We start from the raw sequence: 20,828 nt of genomic DNA, 5'->3' as shown, positions 1-20,828 counted from the left end.
CTACACTGCCTCCTGCCCTGGAGTCAGACACAGCCGACTGTGCCAGCCCTCACCTCTCCCTGCCTACCGCCCCCCAGCAAGGCCACACGGGGGTGTCTTATCCTGCCTGGTTGCTGCCCCATGTCACAGGACACCCCCCATCCCCTACAGAGCGTGGGGACCAGCTCTTATCTGGGGAAGTCCCTCAACCCCATCAGCTCCAGCCCAGACAGCCCTGCAAGGCAGGCACACTGCCCTTTGCCGATAGCACCCCGAGGGAGCGTGGCTGCCCGCCAGGAGTCAGGGGCATGCGGAGCTGTGCTGCTCCTGTTCTAGCTGAGGGCGGCCGGGCTGTCGGGACAAAACTCCTGGGACTCAGCGGCCCAGCAGAGGCTCCCCCCAGAGACCAGCTGGTCTCCAGAGTGCCTGTCGCCACCATCAGCTGTTGCCCTGCACGGCCCGCGCAGAGGCACTGCCTTCTGCACCGGAGCGGGTGGAGGCTGTCTGGTCCAAGAGCCAGGACGGGAAATGAGGGGGCGTCTGGCTTCCTGGTTCTCAGACTTGTGGGCCCTCAGGGACCCTTGGTTTGGCTGTAGGAGCTGCGAGCAAAGACTGGTCCTCCCTCTGTGATTCTCGGGTCTCGGATCCGAGCCGCGAGTCGGCCCAGCTACTCAGAGTCGTTCTCTGAGCTGGGGTTTCACCCTGGATCATACCCCGGCGCTGGGAGCAGCGCCCATCACTCCCCCGAGCCTCCCCCGGAGTCAGGGCCAGCCCCAGTCACTGCCCATGGGAAGGTCTGCACAGACATGGGCTTGGGAGCCTCGTACGGACACTGCCCTTCACTTCCTTTTTCATCTTATTGCATCAGTGAGGCCAACTCTGCTATGGAGTTTCTAAATACACTTACATCTCAACACGCATGTATGTGTGACATATAGACAGACATGCTATGGAGGGGTGTGTTCAGTCGCTCTGTTGTGTCCAACTCTGCAGCCCACCTGTTCATGGTCCCTCTGTTCATGGAATTTTCCAAGCAAGAACACTGGAGTGGGCTGCCATTTCCTTCTCCAGGGGAACTTCCCAACCCAGGGACTGAACCCACATCTCTCGCGTCTCCTGCACTGGCAGGTGGACTCTACCCATTGAGCCACCTGGGAAGCCCATGTATCTATGCTGTATCTACGTATTTATAATTGTATTTACATCTGTTTATCTATCCACAGGCACACCTTGTTTTGCTTTTGCTTTACTAAAGATACCGTGTTTAGATACTGCTTTAACTTTGAAGATACTGTATTTTTTTAAAACGGAAGACTGGTGGCTACTCTGCACCAAGCAAGCCCATCACTGCCACTGTCACGCAGCATTCTTTTTTAATTAAGATATGCACATTGTTTTGTTAGACATAATGCTGTTGCACACTTAACAGACTACAGTTCAGTGTAAACGTGTAACTTTGATACACACTGGGAAACCAAAAAGCTTGGGACTTGCCTTGTTTCGTCATTCAGTTTACCGTGTGGTCCGGAAGCAGACCTGTGGGAACTTAAGGGCATGCTCCTGCCTCTCTGTCACTGTGTGTGTGTGTTCGTCGCGCAGTCGTATCCGACTCTTTGCGACCCCACGGACTTGTACAGCCTGCCAGGCTCTTCTGTCCACGGGATTTTCTAGGCAAGGATGCTGGAGTGGGTTGCCATTTCCTTCTCCAGGGGATCTTCACTACCTTCCTGTAAATCTATCAAGAGACTAAGACCTTTTCTTTGACTGTTTATACATACACAGATACACAGGAGAGGATAAAGGGATTGGAGCTGGAGGACCCGAGTTTGAGGCCAACTTCTGCTTCCTAGGATTATGAGATTGTGAACAGGTTACTGTCCCATTTTGAGACAAAAAAACAAAAAATACTTGCATGAGTGAATGGAGGATGGACACCAAATCCACATGGAGAGGTGAGTGCAGGAGGACCGGGGACCAGTGAAGTCACTGGGAACAGATCAGGTAAGAAACAGGTAGAATTTCTGGGGTCAGGGATGGATGCTTCATCGCAGGGGGATCTTGCCAGGCACTCTGTAGGCTAAACCCCTACCAGGGCTCAGCAAGCAACCAAGCTCACCGGCTCCTTCCCACCCTTGCTAAGGCGTCCGGGGCAGGTCTGCGGGGGAAGCCAGCACTCACTCGGTCCTCTGCACCACAGGGAAGGATCCCATCCGGACGTAGGAGCTCTGTGCCCCATTCTCTCTCTCCCCCAAGAGCGTCTTCACACTGAACAAGTCCATCAGGTCAAAACCTGTTCAAAGAGACGAGAGGCACATCAGAGAGAAGACGACTGTGTCTGCGATGCTGCGTACTGGAAAGGTGTCTTTCGCTTTGTTTTGGCTCCAAGAGAGGACCTCGCTCACTGGTCATGGGAAGTAATGGGAAACACATGATCTTGGGGCTCAGGGGAGCTGGCGGGATGAGGCGGGGCATCCAGGTCAGTCACGTATCTGTGTGATGCTGAGTAGCGACATAACCCACAGGAGCCTCAGCGATTGGCTGTGACAGAAGGTTGACACGCCACCTGAGGCTGTCCTAAGGACCCCAGGTGGCCACTCAACACAGGGTAGGAAGCTGACTCAGCAGGTCGGTTATTCCTCAGGATTCTGCACCACCAGCCACCATCCTGACCCACTACCCGCTACAAAACCGCCTGGACCAGCATGAGGGGCTGGCTTGAGTCCTGCCAATACGGTCCTCAGAGAAGCCCAACCACAATGACCGCACGGACACATCAGTGGGATGCATCAGCCTGATACCACATCACCGGGGAAGGAAGTGCTCCCGGCCAGTGAAGGGAGGCCCTCACCCATCTCCGCATCCCCAGGGCTAACTTGCCACTCAGCATCAGCAGCACCAAACCCATGATTCCTCAGGAAGATTCCTCTGTCTCCAACACTCTGGAGTGCAGCCACGGAAAACAGGAAACGAATTCTCACGTTAGGATGATTAAAACAACTTCTACCACAAAATTCTGTCCTAAGAGATGACTGAGTCATCCAACTTGTATTCTTGAGAGCCTGTCTGTTCCAAACTCTGTGCAAGGAGCTGCAAGGACAGAAAGCATTGCGCTCCGACCGAGAGTCTGAGCAGTAGCAGAGCCAGACCATCCTGGGCTGACCCTGAAAGTGAAAGTGTTAGTCTCTCTGTCATGTCTGACTCTTTGCCACTCCATCGGCTGCAGCCCTGCCAGGCTCCTCTGTTCATGGCATTCTCCAGGCCAGAGAATATTGGAGTGGGTTTTTCCATTTCCTCCTGATCATGAGGTCCTAGCTACGTGACCTGAGGCAGGGTGCCTGGAGTCTCTGAGCATCCATTTCTTCATCTGTAGAAAGGGGACTGTCTTTGCGTGCATCTCACAGGGCTGAAGTGAAGGTTGAATGATATGACACAGAGCTCATCATACAGAGCCTGACATGCAGTGAAAGAGCCATGGAATGGTTTTCATATTAATTACTTCCCCTGACAATGACTGCAGTCTCTTATCCCACTACATCTGTCCACGGATTTCATTTATTCATTCAATATGTAATTTTTGAGAGCCTGCTCTGAGCCAAGCACATGTCAGCACTGGCAACAAGCTGGGAGAACTGGCCCCCAGAGGTTCCCAAGAAAGTGGGTTCAAAATCCAGTGGGCACATGCCCAATGCCCACACAGCAAGGTGCCAGGGCTGAATAGGAAAGAGGCCTGCTCCTTCCCCTCACAGCGCCATCCCTCTTCCTGGAAACCTCCACCTTCAGTTGGGTTTCCCTGTAGCAGTTATTTGTGAGAAAACAACAACAAAAAAAAAGACTTTTCAAAAAGTAAACAGATGCTCTACTGCCTAATTCCACATCCACTGGTTTCCATGAATGAAAACAAAGACTTAAACACCACGAAACTGAACACAAGCAATTAACGAGGTGGCAGCAAAGGGCACTGAGAGAAAGATGAATTGCCTGCGATAAATAAAGGCTGGGAAGGAAAATGAAAAATGTTCCCGCGGTAAGCAGACTCGGATGTGACGCACCGAGAGATAAAGAGGCAATTGTTTAATGCAGAAAGTGCGAGGGGGCACCTCCCTGAAGTCACGGACTCGGCTGAAGCAGATGGCATCAGGGATGCGGTGACCACCGCCCAGAGTCCTTCAAAGGTCTGCAAGGGACCAAGCTTCACTGGACGCCCCGGGCATCCCGACTTCTAGGTCTTTAGTGGGTCTGGCCGAGGTGCACACAGAGTCCGTGTCCGTGGAGGAAGCTGAGCAACTGGGGGGTGGGGGTGGCTGATCTGATTCATGCTTCCATCCCTGGAAAAGGATGGAATCCACGGTTGTTCTTAACTGAGGCTCCACTGGTGGAAAGAGGGAAGGAGAGAAGAAAGGAATTCACTAAACCACTCAGGGCTTCCTACATCTTACAATGCGCCATTGGCTGCTCAGATTTCAGTAATCAACAGGAGAAAGTTCCCAACGTGCCTCCCATTGCCTGAAGTCTACTGTCCACAGAGAAATGGGTACAGAGGTGAGCAGTGTCCGTATAGTGGGTAGATGGGAAGAAGGGAGATGTCTGGGCTTATATAGGAGCACATGGAGTATCTGCCTGGCCCACCTGAGGAGACATCAAGAAGGGCTCCCGAGAGGAGGCAAGGCCTGGCCTGAATTTAAAGAACAAATGAAATCTGGGGAGAGAAGGACGGAAGGGCATCCAAGGCAACTGGATGTGCAAAGGTCACCGGACCTAAGTTAGTGAGGTTCCTTCCGAGAATCCCCGCTATTTCAGGATGTCAGGAACCACAAGAAGGGGGCCAAAGAGTGAGTCAGGCGGGTGCAGATTGGGCCAGGCTCCGACGGCCACGTGAGGTGGCCTGGGTTTCTTTCTGCAGGAGGTGGGGGCCGAGGAAGGGAGAAACACAACCCCGGGCCTGTGCTCAGAGGTCACTCTGGCCACAGGGATGGAGGAGCTTGGGGACTGGGGAGGACCAGACTGGAAACACGGGGCCAGCGGGGCGGGCAGGGAAGAAGCACTAGGCTGGGACCATCTGAGGCGGTCGGGACTTGGTGATGATTATCTGGACGTCAGAGACCAGGCAGAAGGAGAGACCCATTAGAATGTCTGTGGCCAAGTTTCAGAGTAAGACCCAGCCCAGCACCTTCCTTCACCATTAAATAACTCCTTCAGAGAGCACTGCATAACACCGTAGTTGCTAGAATCTGCAGAATGTTCAGGTTTCAGAGCTGGGAGGGATCCTAAAAGACATTATGCCAGAAGTGGGTAAACTGAGTCCCAGACCGCCGCCTCCAACTGCCTGTTCTGTCCTCCACCCCGTCCTCCCTGCTCCAGCCCCACTGAGCCCAAAGACTAATGGAGTCACTTAAGGAAACACCTGGAGATGAGCCTTTGCGAACCGCATCTTTTACAAAAGCTGCTCCCATTACCTGGCTGCACTGAACTTGGCAGGTCTGCAGCACCTTCTCTCCTTAACTCCAGCCTCAGCCCCAGCAAGCTGGGACACTCTCGCAAGTGGGTCAGGGGGCCTGAGTGTTTCCTCACCCGTGGTCACTGGCTGAGGGCTGGGTTACTCCGCTACGCCTGAGGAGGGTTAACCCCTGGATTCATCTGACCTGCTGTGCACACAGGCAGCAAGTCTCCTGCCATTCCAGAAACATCCCCCAGGCACCAAGATGCAGATGGTGGCACGTTCATGTGGGCAGGCAGGGTCCCTGGGGCAGGGGTGGGGCAGAGCGGCACTGACGAGACACCTGGTTCTGATCACCCACGGCTCACTGCCTCAGGAGGGAGACTGCACATGGGTTCGTACTGGACCTGAGCTGCTTTGGGGTGGATGGATGGGGCTCCTGACCCGGCCGGCACTGGTGAGGAGAGCTGGGCTGCTGTCCTGGAGGGGGAGAAAGCTCCCCTGTGATCATGCACCTAAAGTGTCTGCAGGACGCCCGGCCACAGGGAGCAGGAGACAGATGCTCATCACCGCCAGGACGAACGGGAAGCCGGCTCAGCCATCCCCGTGCACCCCCAGTCACCCTCGTGTACGGAGAAAGCCTCTGCAGTGCTTCTTTCTGCTGCTGGCTCCGCAGTCACGTGTCTCTCTGCTCCCTCATCCATTGAATCGCTCCTGTATTTATAACTCTGATTCACTCTCGCCTTCACGCCCAAATGCAGCTATTTATTCACCTTCTTACTCGGGCTGCCCGTCACTTACTCATTCCCCACGTCCCTCATGCTACTTCACTCTCTACCAACGCCTATAGCATCACCACCGACTCCCAGATGGAAGACGTGAATGGCCTCCCCTGGTGGGTGGTTCATGGACAGGAGTTGCTACTTGCAGAGCTCAGAGTCCCCAGGACTTTGGTGAAAGACGGCGATGAGGACAGTGCCAGCAAGGCTACCACCCTTGAGTCCAGGAGGCTCATGGTCAAGTCCAGCAAAGAAGAAAGTGGAAGTGTGAGTCGCTCAGTCGTGCCCGACTCTTTGCAACCCCATGGACTGTAGCCCACCAGGCTCCTCTGTCCGTGGGATTCTTCAGGAAAGGGTACTGGAGTGGGTTGCTATGCCCTTCTCCAGGGGATCTTCCCAATCCAGGGATCAAACCCAGGTCTTCGGCATTGCAGACAGATTCTTTACAGTCTGAGGCACCAGGGAAGACTCACGTCTGGCAAATGGCATCACAAAGCAAGCTGTGCTGGGTGGCTGGTTCTCGTACCTGTGATCTCCTTGGTTCCACCATTGGTGTGCTTAAAGCGATCTCCTTCCACACGAACGCTGGGGCAGAGCACATCTGAGACGGGCGAGAGGAAAGAGACCGATGAGTAATTTTGACGTTCCCTCCGTGGAAAGTGACACGGCAGAGACCCCGTCCACCCCCCAGCACACCGGGAGCAGCGGCAGAAGCAGGGCCACACTGACTGGGTGTTCTGTCTACCCCCAGATGTACCTGATAAGCATGGGCCCCACTGCCAGTGCCGTGCCCACAGGTGACACAGGAATAGGCAAGGTCCCAGCAAGGAGCTCACAGTGTGTCCATTAGAGGGAGCCAAAGAGCAATGCCCACAGGATCAACAGGGTCCTAAGTGACAGAAATGGGTCTGGGTTCCTGGGGGTCTCAGGATCCAACACCCAGCCCAGCCTGGGAGGTCAGGGAAGCTTTTCCAGAAAGGTGACGGACGCTTGGGGCTTCTCCTAAAATAACAGTAAGACTCAGCCAGCTGGACCAAAGAACAAAAGGGGACTCAGGCAGAGAGGGAATGTCACTCACAAAGGCATGAACTTAATAGATGAGAATCCCAAGTCAGGGAGGTGTCAATGGATGGGAAACGTGCTTAGGCCCACCTGCAAGGCATCTGTTATGCTGCCTGAGGGAGCTTTAGGTGCCATTCCAGGCAAATCCCAGAAGAAGCAAGACTGCTCAGTTATACAGAGGCAATGGAGGAAGTCACAAAGTAAAACATATTTCATTATATGGCATTACATGTCTAAACATCTCCATGATTTCTCAGCGTTAAAAAAAAAAAAACTAGGAGGAAAAGGGATTCCTTCACTTGCCCTAAAAATCCCAGAAACTTATTGTTACCAAAGGGGAAAGGGTCAGTTCAGTTCAGTTCAGTCGCTCAGTCGTGTCCCACTCTTTGCAACCCCATGGACTGCAGCACATCAGGCCTCCCTGTCCATCACCAACTCCCGGAGTTCACTCAAACTCATGTCCATCGAGTCGGTGATGCCATCCAGCCATCTCATTCTCTGTCGTCCCCGTCTCTTACTGGGAAAAGGGTAGGGAAGGAATAAACTAAGAGTTTGGGATTGGCAGATACAAACTACCATATATATATGTGTGTGTGTGTATATACACTAGATAAACAACTAGGACACACTGTACACATAACACAGGGAACTACAGTCAACGTCTTGTAATAACCTATAATAGAAAATTAAAGAAACTGAGAAAGAATTCAATGTATATACACATATACGTGTGTAACTGAGTCACTTGGCTGCACACCTGGAACTAACACAACACGTAAATCAATTATACCTCAATTTTAAAAATCCCAGACAGAGAACCCACAGCGAATGTTAAAGTCTCAGGCCCTAGTGTCGGCTTCCCTGCAAGTCCCCTGATCTCTTTCTTGGTGTGAGCGTGTGTGCCATGGGACACCTTACAGAGAACATACTTGTCATAGGGTAGCTTGTAGGACAGGCAAGATCAAGCCATATGGGATTAAATTTATCACCAGAGGCAACTCTGCATAGATGCCACCCTGCCCTGGAAGCAATCTGGTAACATACATTACTGTAATAATCACACCTGATCAGGCAGTTCTGTCATCCCACAGATTTCACATACGATGACTTCTTTTTGGCACAAGTGTTTCATTGTGGGACGCTTTACCAATCAGGAGTGAGGAGCAAATACCCTGATTTGGGAGGAGGTATTTTTAACATTTATCCCCAAAGGCACCAGAGGCCTGACAGGCCCCAAGGAAGGGGTTATTTTGGAAACAGCACAGAGCTGTGTGTCTAGAACCACATATATGCAAGTGGGTGCCGGCACTGTGCAGGATACAGACAGCGCCACCCAGGACAGCAGCAGCTGTGGGTGACAACCAACTGCTTCAAGGTTGGCAGGCCGCCAGAGGGATGGGCTGGGACTGTGCGTCATTTAAAATGAGTTGACTCAGACCTTTCTAGCCTTGATTATGAGCAAACCTTTGGAGTCTGACGGCTGGAGCTCAGGGCAGGCAAAGCCACTGAGCCTTTGTCTCTGCAAATATCCTAGGGGGAGGCCCTGATTCCCGAACCTGGATGGTCAAAGACAGTTTGAAGGCCACAAATACAGAAAAGATAGAAATGTTTCACAGGTGTCAACATGTGCCCAAACCGCTTTAAGAAATCAGTCCCCAGACCATCTGCCAGTCCCCTCATGGGAGCCATCACTAAGCCCCATACACGCCAAAGCCTCAAGAGGGAATTTATAACTGACTTAATAAGTCAGGACAAATGGCTCTCAAAATACTCCCTGCATCCAGGCTCCCCAGGGAAGAGGGGGCCCTGGAGGGTCACCTCTTTGCAGGGAGTAAGGGTGAGCACCCAAAGTTTCTCTCAGCCCATAACTACGTGCCTTTGGCCAAGACATGTCCACCTCTTGGATAATCATCTATTTATTTCCACATGAACTTGCTTATTGGAACTGAAATACTTACGGAGGTCCAGACACAATCAGGTCCTGAGCTAGTTTTCAGTTCAGTTCAGTTCAGTTGCTCAGTCGTGTCCAACTCTTTGCGACCCCATGAATCACAGCACGCCAGGCCTCCCTGTCCATCACCAACTCCCGGAGTTCACTCAAACTCATGTCCATTGAGTCAGTGATGCCATCCAGCCATCTCATTCCCGGTCGTCCCCGTCTCCTCCCACCCCCCAATCCCTCCCAGCATCAGACTCTTTTCCAGTGAGTCAACTCGTCGCATGAGGTGGCCAAAGTATTGGAGTTTCAGCTTTAGCATAAGTCCTTCCAATGAACACCCAGGATTGATCTCCTTTAGAATGGACTGGTTGGATCTCCTTGCAGTATAAGGGACTCTCAAGAGTCTTCTCCAGCACCACAGTTCAAAAGCATCAGTTCCTCGGTGATCAGCTTTCTTCACAGTCCAACTCTCACATCCATACATGACCATGGGAAAAACCATAGCCTTGACTAGACGGACCTTGGTTGGCAAAGTAATGTCTCTGCTTTTTAATATGCTATCTAGGTTGGTCATAACTTTCCTTCCAAGGAGTAAGCATCTTTTAATTTCCTGGCTACAATCAGCATCTGCAGTGATTTTGGAGCCCAAAAAAATAAATTCTGACACTGCTTCCACTGTTTCCCCATCTATTTCCCATGAAGTGATGGGACCAGATGCCATGATCTTCGTTTTCTGAATGTTAAGCTTCAAGTCAACCTTTTCACTCTCCTCTTTCACTTTCATCAAGAGGCCTTTGAGTTCCTCTTCACTTTCTGCCATAAGGGTGGTGTCATCTGCATATCTGATATTTCTCCCGGCAATCTTGATTCCAGCTTGTGCTTCTTCCAGCCCAGCGTTCCTCATGATGTACTCTGCATATAAGTTAAATAAGCAAGGTGACAATATACAGCCTTGTCGTACTCCTTTTCCTATTTGGAACCAGTCTGTTGTTCCATGTCCAGTTCTAACTGGAGCTTCCTGACCTGCATACAGGTTTCTCAAGAGGCAGGTCAGGTGGTCTGGTATTCCCATCTCTTTCAGAATTTTCCACAGTTTACTGTGATCCACACAAAGGCTTTGGCATAGTCATTGAAGCAGAAATAGATGTTTTTCTGGAACTCTCTTGCTTTCTCCATGATCCAGCGGATGTTGGCAATTTCTAAGGACCCACAAATGAGAAAACAGGTAAGATGGCATCCCTGCCTTCAGGGCGCTGGTGGGCTGACTATGGCCAGGGCCTGAGACAGGTCAGCTCCAGAAAGTGCCAGGGCTGCCCTGACACCCTGTGTCTTCTTGCCTCGCAGCTTCCTCCTCCTTGACCCTTGAGATTCTGATCAGCAGCCCCCTGGCCCTTGCTCCCACTCACCCCAGCCTGGGTGATGACCCCTTGGCAGGGTCCCATGTCCTAGGGCTGGTGGCGCTGTGCTGAAGGCACTGACCAGCATGGCTTCCTCCCCAGTTAGGTCTAGAGGCCCAGCTGAGTCTCAGTCCAGCTCTGTCTCCACTGCCTTCCTGGCTCCAGGCTCAGAACAGGAGATGAGTCCATGATGGACGGAAGGACCAGTAATGTCTGAACCAACAGGGAAACGCTGAGTGGTAGACCAGATGCCCCCCAGGAAAGGGCTTCATTGTGCTGACAACCAGGTGAGAAGAATTCAGAGTCCAGGACCCCCAGACACCAAGGTGGGGCAGGCACTGTTAGCTGCCACCCTAATACCTATCCCTCACCTCCTCCTGGCAAAAACAATGTCACTTTTATTCAGATAAGCAGCATTGTTAACCCAGGGAGAAAAGCGGTGAGTGGTAGGTCCAAGCCGATTATGACTCCTGTGGTCCCCATATTTCCAGCCGCCCCCTCCAACTAGAGATGCACCTGTGACCCGGTTCTGGCCAAGGGCGTAAACACCAGAGGCGTGCGGTGGGTGGGGGCGGGCCGGGGTCTGAGAAGGCCTCTGCTTCCCCTGACGGACGGGGACAGGTAGGCCGAAGGGGCTGGCAGGGGCACATTCCCTTCTTCCTTCAACCGGGGGGCAGAACATCTGCAGGGCTGTCTAGGGGAACTGAAGAAAGAGGAACTCTGCTGCCCCCAAGTCCAAGCGAAAAGCTGGAGAAAAAGCAAAGGAGCTACTGAGAGACTGGATTACCGTCACAAATCCAATCAATACGGACTTTTCAGGTTATGATTCAGGATCAACGTAAGGAGCCACTCTGGAATTAAGGAGAGTAAGTTCTCAGCAGTCAAAATGCATATTTCACCAGTTCCTGGTGAGGTGGTTGCTTATCTTTTCTGAAAGTGTGAGAGCGCAGAAAAGACGTGGCTGATGACAAAGCCCCTGTTTGCCCCGGAGTTCACCCACTGACGTCCGTATTCCCTCAGCCTTTAGGAAGGTAGAACATTCCAGACTTCCTGGGAGCAACACAAGCTCCCTTTCCCCAGAATGGGTTCTTTTTCATCAGAAGCCGCAACAGAGGCTGTCTTGGCTGATCAGAGCTGCTGCTCCCTGGGGCACTTGCCAGGAACTCACTACAGGTTCTCAGGAAGGAAAAAAAAAAACCACTTCAACTTGCCCTCAGTTTACCAAGTCACAATTAGGGAGCGTGTGTCCGAGCATCAGGGGAGGAGGGTTAGCACAGATGGTCTCTGCCGTCCTCTGCTTCGTGCTGACCCACCCGCAGCTCTGTATGGAGCAGACACACCAGGCCGTCCCAGACATGCCTCCCAGTCCCCTGGCTCCCTGTCCAGAGCTTCTCCAGTGGGGGGAATGGGAGGGTGCTGGCAATTACTGAGTGCCTTCTGTGCGCCAGTCACGCTGGAGATTTGACTCACGACAGCCATTCAAGGAGGCAGATTTTGTTTCCATGACATAGATGGAGAAACTGAGGCTAACAGAGGTTAAGAAAGTCACCAGGCAGGCAGGGTGTCTGGGTTTGAATAAAGGCCCACCTGTGTCTAGAATGAGCGAGCAGAGGTGGTTCCCCGGCTGAGCTGAGCAGCACTGGGAGGAGCTGGAAGCAGAGCCCAAGGGAGGCCGGAGTCACTGCCCATCCATCACCTCGCTGCTGGGAACCACAGACGAGATGACGACAGTCCGAGCGGGCAGCAGAGGAGGCAGCAGAGGCAGACACGGGCCAGACACCCTGCAGACTCACGGGGTCGTTCCTCCGAGGCCAGGAGGCCAGCCAGGAAAACAGTCCACACACCCCCGCTCTGGAGAGCCGGGCCCCAAGGCCCCAGGGATGAAAGGAATAATGATTAGAACCACGGGCTTCCAAGGCCGAGGGCCCACATGTCAAAGTACTGTGGTCTGCTTCTGCCCGGGGCCAGAGCCCTCCCCATGGTCAGTAGACAGAGGGAGCTTGCTCTGCACAGACACTGCACCAGGAGCGTTGAAACCATCAGCACGTATGATCGACTCCTCCCTACAGCTTTACGGGCCAGGTGCGGCGGTTCACAGATGCAGAAACAAAGGCATAAAGAAGTCAGTAGGCTGTCCAAGGCCACAGAGTGAGCAGGAGGCAAAACCAGCATGCCGGCCCTGGCGCTGGCTCGGGAGCACGACAGAACGGAGCTTCTCTCCAAGGTCACCGGCCCAAGGTCACCCAGCACAGTGGATCCAAGTCTGTCTTGTCTCCAAAGCCTATGGGGACAGACGGCCAGCTGCTAATTCCGGGGGCATGCCTTCTGCCTCTGGACGCCCTGACATGCACTTGGGGCTTCCTCGCTCTGCACGGAGGATTCATCTGCTCTCTGACTTCCGCCCGTCGGGCCCGAATGCTTGGGCCCGCTTACGTCTGGCTCTGGGCAGGACACTGGGGACCCTGGGGAGGGCAGATGTCAAGACTGCCCTTAAGTGTACCCTCTGCTGGTGCCAAATCCAGAATGGCCCACTGTCTCTCACAAAAGCGGGATAGATGTTTCCAGATGGCCAGCGTCCTCCTCTCTCCAATCATCTCCAGCTGAGCATCCCTTGTCCCCAGCAGCTCCCTCACCCAGGAGAGGAAGATTGGAAGGAGTAAGATCCCAACCTGCGAGCACACACACAGTACATTCACAGGCCCCGGGGTGGCTGAGGCGCGCTTCTGCCGACAGAGGCCAGTGTTTAGCCTCCTTTGTGAGGCCTATCAGTGTAGTGTTAAGCCCATTTTTCAGATGAGACAACTGAGGCTAAGAGCGCTGAGATGACCTGCTCCAATCACACCTCTAGTTAGCAGTAGAAGCAGGATTCAGATTCAGTATGACCCCAGCATTTCCACACTTGACACCACAACTCGACATATACATACAGGGTGGGGAAGAACATACACTAACACTTAAACTGTGGCTACCGCTGGGAGGGCAGAACTTGAAGTGCTTTTTACCTCCGTTTTGCTTTTTTGTATTTTCACATGGGCCTTAAAAATATGAAGGTGATTCACTAGTACAGTATTTGCAGGTTATCAATATTATAATTTTCTAGAAGGAGGCCTGAGCCTTGCCCTGGTTCCCTCGATGCTTAGGCAGCTGGAAGCTGTAGGGGCAGGGGACGGCAGGGTCACCAGGGATGGGCAGGGGGGCGCAAGGGCTGTTTCCAGGGGCGACCTGGAGTCCCCGAGGGCAGCCAGGCCGGGACCTCCCCAGGAGGCCTGGCGGATGGCAGGGACCTCGTGGGGCTCATATGCACTTTTGGACTCAAGACACCCTGCCACAAGGAGCAAATGTGTAAACACACAGACGAGGCAGCCCTGCCCTGCTGGAGTCACAGGCCAGACGTGGGGGATGCCAGGAACAAAGGCAGAGACAGACATGGAGAAGCGAGGGGTCGCCATGGGTGATCAGTCCACAGAGGAAACCAGCCGGTGAGGGGCTCTAGGTGTAGGGGTCAGGACACACGTGGGGTCTGAGAAGACCCCGGGCTTGGTGCATCTGGGCTGAGAGCTCAAAAGGGAACGAGCAGTCACAGCCAGAGCAGAGGGCCAGAAGGTCCCAGCGAGAGCAGAGCCCTGGGGAGGAAGCCGTTCTGTCGGCCAAGGGCTGATGCTCAGTAGGCCCAGGGGTGATGGGCAGCGGGGGCAGGAGGCAGTACCAAGCCCTGTAGCAAAGTCCAGGGAGGGGAGAGGGCAGAGGTGGATCAGGGGACAGACACCTCCTAAATCCAGGCAGGGTCTGCAATTCAGGGCAATGAGGAAATGACTCTGCCCGGGATACAGAGCAGGGCAGGAAGGGGGTGATCCCAGCCAGGGAGAGAGAGGTTAACACGGTGACCTTGAAAGTGCGACCCCTGCCAGGAGGGTGTGATTCCAGCTGTCCCTGCTCCTTGGACCTCCTTCCTCCTGGGGACTGTCCCGTGGGCCGAGCACCAGTAGGTGTCACCAGAGACTGCGAGGACCTCCTGGAGGCCAGACAGGGAGGAGCCTGGGGCGGCTGGAAGTGGGGAGGGCGGCAGAGCCTGCGGCCAGCACCCAGGTTCTCCGCCCCGCAGTGACCGTTAGCACCTGGCGTCTGAGAAGCACCTGAACACAAACCTCCTTCACGCCGCATCTGACGAGCGCCTGCCACGCACCTGGCACTGAGCCAGTCCAGGGCTTGTGGTAAGGGGCCCTTGGAGCTCAGGGAGCTGCCGTCTCCAGCAGACAGGGTGGAAACCGGTCAAGTCAGGCACTGATGTCTCTAAGAATCATGTGATCATAACCCCTGGAAGGTGCGGAGGCCAGTGGGGGATGCAAACAGCGGGATCGGAATTGGCTGGAGGGTCAGGGTGTCTCCACTGAGGTCTGAGGCAGAAGCACCAGGTGAGAGCAGGAGGAGGGTGACCCATCAGAGGCGCGGGTGAGGGCCCGGGGGCCGGGGAGCGTGGCCACCACGGCCAGGACGGCAAACAGGGAGGAGCAACTATGAAACAAGCTGGAGGTGGTCCAGGAGGGGTGGGGACTGACAGGCCCTGGTGGGAGATGCCACTCTGCCTGGGGGCCCTGATGCCAGTGGGCAAGGATTGGGGCGGGGGGACCAGCCAGGAGGTGACTGAGAGCCACGGGAGTGCGCAGGGAGAGGCAGTCAGACCCCGGTCTCTCTGCCAAGCAGAGTGGGCAGGCGGGTGGTTGACTGGATGAGGAGTGAACCAGAAAGAAAGAATGTTGTGAGTGTCCGGAAACCTGTAGGAAGAACCCATTTGGAAAACACAGAACCCAAGTCCAGTTCCCAGCACCCCATGTTTGAGGTGTCTCAAGACACCCAGCAAGCAACCAGATCTATAAGCCTGGCTTTCCGACTCCAAGCCAAGGCGCCTGGCTTTTGGTTTGGGAGCTGCCCGTGTGCGGACAGCGCTTAACGCACTTGGAGGAGAGTGGAGGAGATGGTTTGGAGAGGGAGAGGGCCAAGAGGAGGTCTCGGAGTAGGTCCCAGCCTCCCGTGTCACACGCTGGGCCACGAGAACTGACCAGCAAGGGAGACTGAGAAGGGGAGGCTCTTGAGGTGAGAGGAGGAGTCGGGGAAGGGAGGAGGCCCGGAGGTTGTAGGAGGGAGCTTCTCAGAGGACAGGGTCGGACCCCCGAGTGACAGAGCTCACCACTAGGAGGCAGAGCTCACGCCCAGTGTGGGACGACGGCACGACCCCACCCTGCACCCCGAAAGTGCCGTGTGGACGGCCAGGGGCGGGGGAGGCTTCGTGGGGGGAAGCTGCACTCTCTGTGCGAGGCACCCCCATCTTCTCTGACCTTCCGAGACTGTCTTCTCAGTTCCAGAACTGAATCCACACCCTTAGCATCCACGCTTCAGGGTCCCAACAGGGACTGGACGAGAGAAAGGACAGGAGGCTCCAGACTCAGGGCCGAGGCCATGGCGACCCCACGGGGTCACGGGCCCCCTCACCCCAGGACACAGGTGCCCAGCGAGATGTCACCCGAACCCAGCCTGTCGTTCACACCCCCGAACCCCGAGCTTCTGCAGGATCAGAGAGAAGGGGGAGCAGCCCCAAGGCTACGTCCAGAATATGAGTAGATATTTCAGAAGCACAGACAGACACTCCATATGCACTGGGTTTTGTTTTTTTTCTATTCCCCATGTCATTCCTCCTTCTTTCTCTCACACGTACATGTATGCTCAGTCACTTCAGTCATGTCCGACTAACCATCCAGGCTCCTCGGTCCATGGGATTCTCCAGGAGAGAATACCGAAGTGGGTTGCCTAACCTCCTTCAGGGGATCTTCCCAACCCAGGGATTGAACCTGCGTCTCTTAAGTCTCCTGCATTTGCAGGGAGATTCTTTATCACAAGCACCGCCTGGAAAGCCCCAAAATGCGCTGATCTTTAATAAAACTGTAATTTTATAACTTCCAGGATAAGGCTCAGGAGGAAGGGGGTTTTGCTGTACGGCCCACCCCTCTCTAGACTCGTGTGTGTGTGTGTAGGCACATACGTGCATCCGTGTGTGTTACGAGTGGGCATGTGTATGTGTTTGCGTGCCTGTGTGTTTGAGTGCATATGTGTATCTGTGCTTGTCTGACTGTGTGTCTGTGCTTTGTGGATAAACTCAAAGAAACCAGAATCTGTGTCATTAAAAGGACAAAGACAGACACATTTTACAGCCAAAAAGTCGCCAAGAACATGCTGCTTTGACAACTGTTTTCTTTCAGCCTTCCAGGAAGGGTGAGGCTGTATCAGAAGCACAGCAATTAATCAGCCACATTTCTTGGACAGCCCCAGACACCCTGTAACCCCTGTGCCCCGCTTGCACTCCCACAAGTGTGAATCCAGTTCAGCAAGGTCAAGGTTAGCTACAGGACGTGAGAGACACTCAGAAGGCAGAATCCCTCCATGGAGTTAATTATATAGATGCATACTTATATACAGATGCATGTGTATATATAGTCTGTATACGTGCATATACATTTTGCAAGTGCCAATTTCACTGCAGCCACTACATTTCATCCCTTTACCAATGCAACACGAAAGCCACTGTGGCAAGGGCAGAGTCAAACCTCGCTCCCTGAGCCGGAACTCCTGGCGTGACGATACCAGTAAATGAGATGGTCATGCCTGCATGCACGCACTCTGTCTGGGATGGCCCCAGGGACAGAAAGCACCGTGGCTGGGACCGTCCCACAGGAGGGCAGTGGCAAGGGGAGCACGCAGACCCACGGCTTCTCTTGAGCCCTTTCTAGCCGTACTGGGGTGTGAATCCTCGTCTAAGACCTGGGATGGCAGAAGGACTTTTTAGGATACATGAGTCACCCCTAAAAAATGGCAGGGCGAGGAAGCACCTATAAAGCAACAGCTGATGGGGTAGGGGAGCGGGTTATGTGGGACGACGATCAAGACACAGAAGGAAGGGGCCTTCTGGGTAATTTATAATTTATAGTATATAAGGGGTGGGATTATATATAACACTATTTATAATAGTATATATTAATTTGTAATATATTTATTTATAATATAATATAATGGGTGGGTGGGAAACCCACGCACGCCGCTCAGCACCCCATGAAACGCTGTCTCCAGGGTCACCCCAGGAGACAGAAGCAGCGACTTCAGATTCTCCTAGCCACTGCATCAGAACCCACCGCTGGGAGTCCACGATCTTTTCCTCTACAGAGCCAGAGAGTAAACACTGCAGACTTCATGGGCCGCGTGGTTGTTGTCACAGCCACGCTGCCTGTGGTTGTGTGAACAGAGCCACCAACAATATGCAAACAAGCTGACATGAACTACATCCTCCAATAAAACTCAGTGTGTAAAACGTGGTGCCTGAGCGGATCTGGCCTGCGGCTGGAGTTGGCCAGCCCGTGCACTAGGTCAAGGATGGGCTTGCCTTCCTGAATAGGCTAGCTCCCTTGACTGAGTTCAAAGTGCGTGAACTTCTAGACTCTGCTTGACTCCCTCCTGGGATGAGGAGCTCACACCCAGTCACTGTGTCTCAGAACTTCAGCTTTTTACTTTTTTATAGATTTGTCATAAAAATACTGTTGTTCAGTTGCACCTGACTCTGTGACCCCACGAACGGCAGCACACCAGGCTTCCCTGTCCTTCACTGTCTCTTGGAGTTTGCTCCAATTCATGTCCACTGAGTCAGTGATGCCATCTAACCATCTCATCCTCTTTCGCCCCCTTCTGCTTTTACCTTCAGTCTTCCCCAGCATTGTGGTATCAAGTATGACAATAAACAGTGCAATAAAAACAACAGAGAAAAAAGTCAACTAAATAACCTAACTCTACATCTAAAGCAACTAGAAAAGGAAGAAATGAAGAACCCTAGGGTCAGTAGAAGGAAAGAAATTGTAAAAATTAGGGCAGAGATAAATGCAAAAGAAACAAAAGAGACTATAGCAAAAATCAACAAAGCCAAAAGCTGGTTCTTTGAGAAGGTAAATAAAATTGACAAACCGCTAGCCAGACTTATCAAGAAACAAAGGGAGAAGAACCAAATCAATAAAATTAGAAATGAAAATGGAGAGATCACAACTGACAACACAGAAATACAAAGGATTATTAGAGAATACTATCAGGAATTATATGGCAATAAAATGAATAACCTGGAAGAAATGGACAAATTCCTAGAAAAATACAACTTTCCAAAACTGAACCAGGAAGAAACAGAAAATCTGAACAGACCCATCACAAGCACGGAAATTGAAACTGTAATCAAAAATCTCCCAGCAAACAAAAGCCCAGGTCCAGACAGCTTCACAGCTGAATTATACCAAAAATTTAGAGAAGAGCTAACACCTATTCTACTCAAACTCTTCCAGAAAATTGCTGAGGAAGGGAAACTTCCAAACTCATTCTATGAGGCCACCATCACCCTAATCCCAAAACCTGGTAAAGACCCCACAAAAAAAGAAAACTACAGGCCAATATCACTGATGAACATAGATGCAAAAATCCTTAACAAAATTCTAGCAATCAGAATCCAACAGCATATTAAGAAGATCATACATCATGACCAAGTGGGCTTTATCCCAGGAATGCAAGGATTCTTCAATATCCACAAATCAGTCAACGTAATACACCACATTAACAAACTGAAAAATAAAAATCATATGATTATCTCAATAGATGCAGAGAAAGCCTTCGACAAAATTCAACATCCATTTATGATAAAAACCCTCCAGAAAGTGGGAATAGAAGGGACATACCTCAACATAATAAAAGCTATATATGACAAACCCACAGCAAACATTATCCTCAATGGTGAAAAACTGAAAGCATTTCCCCTAAAGTCAGGAACAAGACAAGGGTGCCCACTCTCACCACTACTATTCAACATAGTTCTGGAAGTTCTGGCTAGAGCAGAAAAAGACATAAAAGGAATACAAATTGGAAAAGAAGAAGTAAAACTTTCACTGTTCACTGATGACATGATCCTCTACACAGAAAACCCTAGAGACTCTACCAGAAAACTACTAGAGCTAATCAATGATTACAGTAACGTTGCAGGATATAAAATCAACACACAGAAATCCCTTGCATTCCTATACACTAATAATGAGAAAATAGAAAGAGAAATTAAGGAAACTATTCCATTCACTGTTGCAACGAAAAGAATTAAATACTTAGGAATATATCTACCTAAGGAAACAGAAGACTTGTACATAGAAAACTATAAAACACTACTGAAAGCAATCAAAGAGGACACTAATAGATGGAGAAATATACCATGCTCATGGATTGGAAGAATAAATATTGTAAAAATGAGTATACTACCCAAAGTAATTTATACATTCAATGCAATCCCTATCAAGCTACCAACGATATTTTTCACAGAACTAGAACAAATAATCTCACAATTTGTATGGAAATACAAAAAACCTCGAATAGCCAAAGCAATCTTGAGGAAGAAAAATGGAACTGGGGGAATTAACCTGCCGGACTTCAGGCTCTACTACAAAGCCACAGTCATCAAGACAGTATGGTACTGGCATAAAGACAGAAATATAGATCAATGGAACAAAATAGAAAGCCCAGAGATAAATCCACGCACCTATGGACACCTCATCTTTGACAAAGGAGGCAAGAATATAAAATGGAGAAAAGACAGTCTCTTTAACAAGTGGTGCTGGGAAAACTGGTCAGCCACTTGTAAAAGAATGAAACTAGAACACTTCCTAACACCATACACCAAAATAAACTCAAAATGGATTAGAGAGCTAAATGTAAGACCAGAAACTATAAAACTCCTAGAGGAGAACGTAGGCAAAACACTCTCCGACATAAATCACAGCAGGATCCTCCATGACCCACCTCCCAGAATATTGGAAATAAAAGCAAAAATAAACAAATGGGACCTAATTAAAATCAAAAGCTTCTGCACAGAAAAGGAAACTATAAGCAAGGTGAAAAGACAGCCTTCAGAATGGGAGAAAATAATAGCAAATGAAGCAACAGATAAAGGATTAATCTCCAAATTATACAAGCAGCTCCTGCAGCTCAATTCCAGAAAAATAAATGACCCAATCAAAAAATGGGCCAAAGAACTAAACAGAAATTTCTCCAAAGAAGACATAAAGATGGCTAACAAACACATGAAAAAATGCTCAACATCCCTCATAATCAGAGAGATGCAAATCAAAACCACAATGAGATACCATTTCACACCAGTCAGAATGGCTGCTATCCAAAAGTCT

At 51.5% G+C, this 20,828-nt stretch overlaps 1 protein-coding gene across 1 annotated transcript in view; it reads right to left on the bottom strand.

Annotated features, from left to right (window-relative positions):
• Positions 1 to 20,828, bottom strand: part of COL22A1 (collagen type XXII alpha 1 chain) — a 210,104-nt gene that overhangs the window by 172,802 nt on the left and 16,474 nt on the right. The window contains exons 3-4 of the mRNA XM_055432494.2: positions 6,719 to 6,793; positions 2,158 to 2,269 (exon numbers count right to left, since the gene is read on the bottom strand). Coding sequence (XP_055288469.2) covers positions 2,158 to 2,269; positions 6,719 to 6,793 — 187 coding nt within the window. The remainder of the gene's footprint in view (positions 1 to 2,157; positions 2,270 to 6,718; positions 6,794 to 20,828) is intronic.

The sequence above is a fragment of the Moschus berezovskii genome, chromosome 16 (genome assembly GCF_049115385.1).
Source record: "Moschus berezovskii isolate FMDL1 chromosome 16, NW_MosBer_1.0, whole genome shotgun sequence".
In the NCBI taxonomy this organism is placed as follows: domain Eukaryota; kingdom Metazoa; phylum Chordata; class Mammalia; order Artiodactyla; family Moschidae; genus Moschus; species Moschus berezovskii.
The sequence above is the reverse complement of the archived record's forward strand: the minus strand, read 5'-3'. Positions and strand labels throughout refer to the sequence as shown.